At 34.7% G+C, this 7,661-nt stretch overlaps 1 protein-coding gene across 1 annotated transcript in view; it reads right to left on the reverse strand.

The window, feature by feature from the left end:
• Positions 1–7,661, reverse strand: part of LOC107283359 (dystrophin) — a 336,632-nt gene that overhangs the window by 77,598 nt on the left and 251,373 nt on the right. The window contains exons 22-24 of the mRNA XM_029283193.1: positions 1,379–1,524; positions 998–1,210; positions 489–602 (exon numbers count right to left, since the gene is read on the reverse strand). Coding sequence (XP_029139026.1) covers positions 489–602; positions 998–1,210; positions 1,379–1,524 — 473 coding nt within the window. The remainder of the gene's footprint in view (positions 1–488; positions 603–997; positions 1,211–1,378; positions 1,525–7,661) is intronic.

Here is a 7,661-nt window from a genome sequence, read left to right on the forward strand (position 1 = left end):
TATCTCTAGGATGTCATGATATGTGACATGAATCAATAAATAAAACATAAAATGTTATGCCATGTTGAATAATTATATAAACATAAATGTAGTATATAAATTTAATGAAGAAAGATTGAAAATGGATATATTAATACATATTTATTCTGAATTGTCCACACAAACTGGCAATTTTAAGTACAATTTCACTACAATTCCACTCCATAGTAATACTCAATTTTATTGTTTGTAAATGCAATTTAACCATATTTCTTGAAAAAGAAAATGAAACAAGGAAAAAAATACTGGCTAACACCATTTAAAATAGTGATAAAAAATGTGTACAATAATACAATAGAAGCCATAGCTGCACAGATACTTCACACACTTTTCTTAAACAGACATATAAACCCACATATACAAAACAAAAGTAACTGTATTTGTACAACAGTTATGCATATGATATTTACATTTACATCCATGAAATAGAGCATAAGATGGTAACTTACTGTACACTGTTCTAACTGTTTCTCTAGTGCTTCTGAATCTCCAAGGACTGGCCAGTCTTCATTTAGAAAAATATCCACTTCCGCCATCCATTTTTTCAAGGTTTTTGTGTTATTCTGATTTTGAAAAGAGAGTATTGCACTGCATGAAAGTATGTTACTGTGACTAAATCAGGGGAAAATCTCATCAATCTATCAAAAAAAAATCTTTAAAACTAAGAAAAATATAAATAAAGAAATATATTCATCATGTATACATGTGCCCTTGTATCAAGAAATAAATTCCTCCAGTTTTTAAAATAAACTTCAGTGTGTGTGTCTATGCAAATAAAAACACACCCACTTGTAATATATTGTAGTATAGCAGCCTTCAATAGCATTTTAATAAACTTGCTTGTTTGCCATTCTACAAATTAAGCAAATAAAAACAAGAAAGCACTCATCGTGCCCCAGACTGAAGTCTCTTGGCAATGTATGTAAAATTTAATCCACAAAAAACAATTTCAACCAACCTGGAATTGCTTCAACTTTGTTATCTGTTCCTCAAGTTTGTGACAATTTTCCACCAGCTGAGTCGATAACTTCTTCCAACGACTAAGGATTACCTCAATTTCTGACCGGTACTTCTGACTGACCCCTGCAGGAGCTCTCCTAGACATCTCTTCCACAGTTGTGCTTAAATAATTGATTCCATTTTGCTGTTCTTGCAGAGAACTTTGTAAGGCCTGTGATATGTGAAATTATCAGTTTCTAGCTTCTATCAAGTCAGGCTGAGAATGATCTCACAGGATCTAGCACTCAAGAGTGTATGTTTGAAATAACATTTATAAATAACTCACTGCGTTTACATTAAATCTCAGTGTTGATATGCAAGACAGTATTTCTCTGTTTACCTTTAGCTCCCTGAGCCTTTTCTCCATGGTTTCTAAATCTGTGACAGTAACTTGTGGAATGGAGAGCTTTGTTTCGGATTGTTGTATCCACAAGAGAATTGTGTTCATAATTTCTTTATACCGTACCGGTGGCAAAATATCAAAAGCTGCACAAGAGGTGAGAAAAGCAAAGAAAAAAGCTTTCTTTAATTCAGCAATTCTGTTTTACTGTGAATAAAAACAAATTAACACTCCTTTTTTAAGATATGTATATGAACTATGGCTCTCCAATAATCTCCTCCAAAAAGAAAGAAAAAGCAGTTAATTTTTAGCCAATACCACTCAGCAGAGTAAATTAAGCCTAAGGTAATTCAGGCCCAATCTGTCTCCTTTTTCTTCTTCTTATGCACTTTTCCAATTATACATTTGCAGTTCATTTAATGTGCTGGTTCTTACCTATAAAGACTGAGAGTTTGTTACCTAAGTGTCATTATCTTACTGCTGATAACGTTATGCTTATTATTAAATGTCAGTCTTTCTGACATCTAATTTCAAGAGGAAAGAAGAAATAATCTCCCACCCAGTTTCTGCTAGCTTCAGGAATACCTCTAGAGAGGGCCTGCTTTGCCCAAGCTCTAGATCAGACAGGTCAAACTCGCAATGTCACGTCACATCATGCAATGTATCGGGACGGTTTTGCCATTGCTGGCAATGGGGTGGGCGCAGCTTCCGGATTTGACAGTTTTGACACCCCTGCTCTAGATAGTTATAAATATTAGAAAAACTTTAGCACTTGGATAGACATTGGTTTCATGCAAGACATTTCTTATATTTTCCATCTATTTTATTATAATGTTTCTAATTTAAGTTGTTTTTGTCTGGTTTCATTTTTTTCCTCTATAGTTTAACTTTCATGTTAATTTTTGGGTTTATTTATTTGTGAAAATAAAATGTGATTAAATCTACTACATAGATTAAACAGAGATTACTGTAGTTGAAGTTCTTAATATTTCTTTCTTTCCCTGACTGATGAAACTTCAAAGTTTAATTCCTTAAAATAGTCCTCCATGTATAAGAATTGCATTGATATAAATGGGTGGTTAGATACTTGTCTTGTCTCTACAGTTTTACATCTGATACAAACAGACACTTTATCATGTCATTACTAGTACATTTATTGCAATAATCTGTTAGGATAAACAACCAAAAGCTTATGGAATTTTTATGAAATACTGTTGTTGCTGAGACAGAAAAGGCAAATATTAAAGTCCTGACTCAATGGAATTTTAACATCTATATAACTTTGATTATTTAATGGAAAGTATACTCCAAGTTCTTAATCTGAGGATCATGGACCCTTTGGAGTTCCATCAATAGAGTTCAGTGGGTCTGTGAACTTGGTGAAGGAACTTTTTTTCCACTAATTCTAATTGAAATGTAGCTTTTCATTCACTTAACATTGATACTGAACATTGGATAAGTAATTAACTTTAATATATCTCACTATCTAAAATTATAGGGATTAATAAAGAACACATATATTACTCTATTTCTGTACATATTTAATATTTTTATACTTCTATTTCAGCATAATTGGGTTTTTTTGTAATAAAAATCAGTATCTATGCAGTTTATCTTATATATATAAATGCATTTTTTTTAAAAAATGAGAAAAAGATTAAGAATGCATAGGCTATATGGAACCATATTTTTCATTATTCTTAATGGAAAATAGTGCTATAATGGATTATTATATTTTTAAAAATAAGGGACACAGAATTCTCTTAGTAATAAGTAACCTTATCTTCTAAAAGCAAAAATACTGTTTCCTTCTGGAATATAGGCATTCTTAGAGTAAGCCAATTTAGGAAATATGCTTCTAGCAGCTGTTTGAAAATATGCATTGATTGAAATTTTCAAAATGTTCAATAGTTAAAGATCTTTTGATAGCTTAAGACAGAGGTCTTCAAACTTGGCCCTTTTATGACTTGTGGACTTCAACTCCCAGAATTCCTCAGCCAGATAACTTTAATAAAATGTTATATAGTAAAATCAAATTTAAATCTACAATAAAAACACCATACAAACTAGGCAGCAGGAAGGTGATCATACAAAATACAAATAAAATACATATTTGCCTTTTGCTACAGTAATGCTAATGTGGACATCAAGTTAAGCATGTCTGGGGAAGGAATTCCATAAATGAGGTGCCAACACAGGAAACATTTTCTCCACTGTAGAATTCATGCCCTTCTCTGGTAGAAGGGCTTAGAGAAGAACCTTGTTAGAAGAAAGGTGCATAGGAGTATATGAAACAAGGCATCATGTCAAATAACTTGATTCTAAGATATTTAGGTATTTAAAGGTAAAAAATCAGCACTTTGAACTGGGTTAGAATGGACTGGCAGTGTAAATGGTGAAATACTGACATAATATGTTCATATTTGCCATTCCAAAGAACAGTCAAACCATTCTAATTTGAATTAATTGAGGTTCCAAACCAATTTCAAGTGCACTCCCATATAGAACACACTGCAGTAACATTCCCACCTGAGAAACTGCTGCAGTATGAATAATTGCTGTGAGGCTGTTTCTGTCCAGGTAAATCAAAGTTGGTAAATCAATTGAAATTTATAAAAAATACTCCATCCTCCTGAAACCACCTGAGACAAAGGATAGATCTAGAAACATCCCCAAACTGTGAACCTTATCTTTTAAGGCAAGGGAAGGCACTTCCAGAGCAGGCAGGCCATCACTCAGTTGCATAGATGCGCCACCCACAGATTGTATATCTGTCTTATTTGGACTGAGTCTTAGATTATTGGCCCTTATCCAGTGCATTAATCTCCCAAGCCTGGTTCAAAACTCCAAATACATATTGGATCATAGGCATCATTCACATATTGATGACAATTCCACCCAGATCTCTAGATATTCTCTCCAAGCAGTTTCATGTCAACATTAAAAAGCATATAGGATAAATTAGGATTCCAGTCTAATCAATTGCCAATCTAGCAATCTCTGGAAACAGCTGTCCATGGAGAAGTGAAACCATCGTAGTACAGTGCTCTGACAGACTCTTCAAGAAAATATCATAGTTGATGATACTGAAATCCACAAAGAGGTACAGAGGGATGAATAGGGTAACCTTGTTTTTTTTTTTCCTCAGCATGGTTCTTTCCAAGTCTTAAACAAGACTGATATGGATGTAGAAAATCTGTTTCGTCCAAGAGAGCCTGGACTTGATCAGCTAGCACCCAGTCAAGTACCAGGTCTAGAAAGACAATATTGTACACAGGCCTATCATTGTTTTATCACCTGGGTTCAGGTCTTGTTCTTAAGGAGTAGCCTGATCATTGTGTCTTTTAAACAGACCAAAATGTTCTCTGTCTCATTTAGGCATTTACCACCTTCTGGACCCAGTTCCTTCAACAGTACTATCCTATTAACTTTATGATCAGCTTCCTACATTATATTAGATGTTGAATTGCTAATATTAGATGTCACTGCTTTGAAGTTAATTGTATAGTTGAAATATAGGGAAGTACCTAAATGGAACATGATACCTCCAGAATCTCTAAAATCAGATAGTAACAGTACTAACAGTTTACATATATGGATTGGACAATAAGAAGTGTGATGACCAGGATCATTCTATAAGTTATTTAATTTACAACAAAGTGATATAATTAATTTTGCCAAGTGCCATATAATTAGCTTACTGAGCATGGTTAATAGATTGTATGTGAGGCATATTTATTTTTAAATAGTGACTAGAAGATAAAATTACCTTGCATTTGGGACAGTAACTATATTCTAGTGGTTAATATTACATTGGTAGAAAAACATAACAGAATTGCTCCTCGTATATATTTGCTAAATTAAAATCAGAATTTGTACAATTCCCAAAAGAAAGTTATGTGTCAAGTACGAGCAATCTCTATTGAACAGCAATGGTTGCTACTGACATGGTTGTTATATGACAATATAACCACGCAGATTAGATGTCAGAGTCAAGGCTGCCTCCCTCTCAAATCCCTATTTCAAAAGGATTCTAAAAAACAAAACGTAAGGGGTCCTTGGTGCTCTCTGAGCTTGCTTGTTTTCTTGCAGATGTTTCATTACCCAAACTAAGCACTGCTACTAAGGAGTGTGGTTTGCTGTCTCTTTATATTCTATTCAGTTTTTATTCAGTTTATGGAATAGAAACTGACAGCAAACTAGCACTGATGATGTTACCAAGTTTGAGTAATGAAACATCTGCAAGAAAACAAGCAAGCTCAGAGAGCACCAAGGACACCTCATTTCAACCCTGAACTACAAATATTCTCCTTTATTAAAAACAAAATAGATTCTGCTCCTATTTTGTTTAATAATACCTATACTAATGTAAATATTAAAAGACGATCCCCTAAATTGATTTAGCATATTGTTAGGTATCTCCATTTAAGAGGACAATCTAGCACTTCTGTCAACAATCCCCTAGGAAAGACCTTTGAATCTTTGCCTGTTGTTCTTCAAGGTAGGGTTATAATTAATATACAAAAAAATTTAATTAAAATCAATTAATTAAAATTAATTACAAAAAGCTAGCCATTTTTCATGAGATCTCCAATCCCCAGAATACTGTAAGTGGTTAATAATTAGTGTGCAATAGCTAAATTCTTTAAATGTATAGGGACTGTCAGAACCCATATTCTAAGGGGGCTCTTTCTACCTTTAATTCTAACTCTAATCTTTCTACTCTTCTGGGTTCTGCCATGCTCCTGGAGGGGAGGGGGGAAACGCTGCGGAATGTTTCTTTGTTTTCCTCTATCGCTACACTGTAACACTTTTGCTGTCTCCACATACACGCTCTTTGAACTATTTTCCCCCTTGAGGAGAAAGGAATGCGCCTCCGGCAACTGGTTTATCTCCACTTTCGGAAGGGAAAGTGTGAAGACCCAACAAAACATCGCTGCAACCCTGAGACAGCCTGGCATTATCAGCTCTTTCCCACAACGGACTTAACACCTGGGGATTGGCCCATTCGAATTGACTAGATGAACTATTGGGGTGGAGTTTGCTTGGGACACTTTTAACCTATTGATCTGAGCAGGAACCCCTCAGATCCTGTCTATTTTGCCTGCTATCAGCTTCTCCTAATAAAAGTTCCTTTTGGAAGAAACTGCTTCCATGAGTTCTGCTTTCTTAGGATGAGGTTTTGAAGTGGGGCCTGACAGGGACTCTCTTCTACACTTCTAGTACTTTGATTATGCAACAAGAATCAGTATTTCCTGACCCTCCCACCCTTTGGACAATGAAGACATTTTAAGGTTTTGAAAGCAAAAGCCACCAGCCAATGATTATACAGTCACAGATTTATGTTTATAAGAATGCTTGACCTGTAATATAAAGGAAAAAATCTTGAAGACTAGTACCAGCACCTCAAATTAAAAAACAGGAGTTTTAAAAAGCCACCTCCATCATGGAAAGATAAAAACCATTGTTTATAAGCAAGCGTATCACATATATCCTCTAAGAGGAATGGGAAAAAACAGATATCTGAGAAATGAAGTAGCTGGCTAAACAAATAAACAAATAAATGGGAACTAATTGGCATTGAGAATAGTGAGATTTTGCACAGCAGTGCTCTTTATAAAAGCTCTGAAAAGATAACAGCTTCCTGTTCTTTTAGATTGGTGCTTGTCCAGCTCTAGTCATGAGAGAGGTGAGAATGCATAAGAATATGTGTGAGTGTGCAGGCACTGATCTTATTAAACCAATACAGCTTCATTGTTGTTAGAACTCATGGTTTTCATTCCCCTTTGCAAGATCTTATCTTTTAATTGGAACTCTAGGTGAAAATCAGGGACAGTTATCTTACTAAATGGTTTGTGCATAAATTCCCTCCATTACCAAAGACCTGCATTTAATTATCTCAAATGCCCTCCTCAGCCTTTTGCTGAGCTGAAAAGTGTCTGCCTCTCCAGAAGCATAAGGAGGAATAATAGAATATGATTGGCATATATAAAAATGAATACAAGTAGTCCTTGACTTATGACCATAATTGAACCCAAAATTTCTGTTGCTAAGTGAGACATTTGTTAAGTGAGTTTTGCCCCGTTTTATGACCTTTCTTGCCAAAGTTGTTAACTGAATCATTGCAGTTGTTAAGTTAGTAACACTGTTGTTAAGTGAATGTGGCTTTCCCATTCACTTTGCTTGTCATAAGGTTACAAAAGGTGATCACATGGTCCCAGGACACTACAACCATCATAAATATGAGTCAATTGCCAAGTGGCTATATTTTGATCACATGACC

The sequence above is a fragment of the Protobothrops mucrosquamatus genome, unplaced genomic scaffold (genome assembly GCF_001527695.2).
Source record: "Protobothrops mucrosquamatus isolate PMUCROS unplaced genomic scaffold, P.Mucros_1.0 scaffold34, whole genome shotgun sequence".
NCBI classification, from domain to species: Eukaryota; Metazoa; Chordata; class Lepidosauria; order Squamata; family Viperidae; genus Protobothrops; species Protobothrops mucrosquamatus.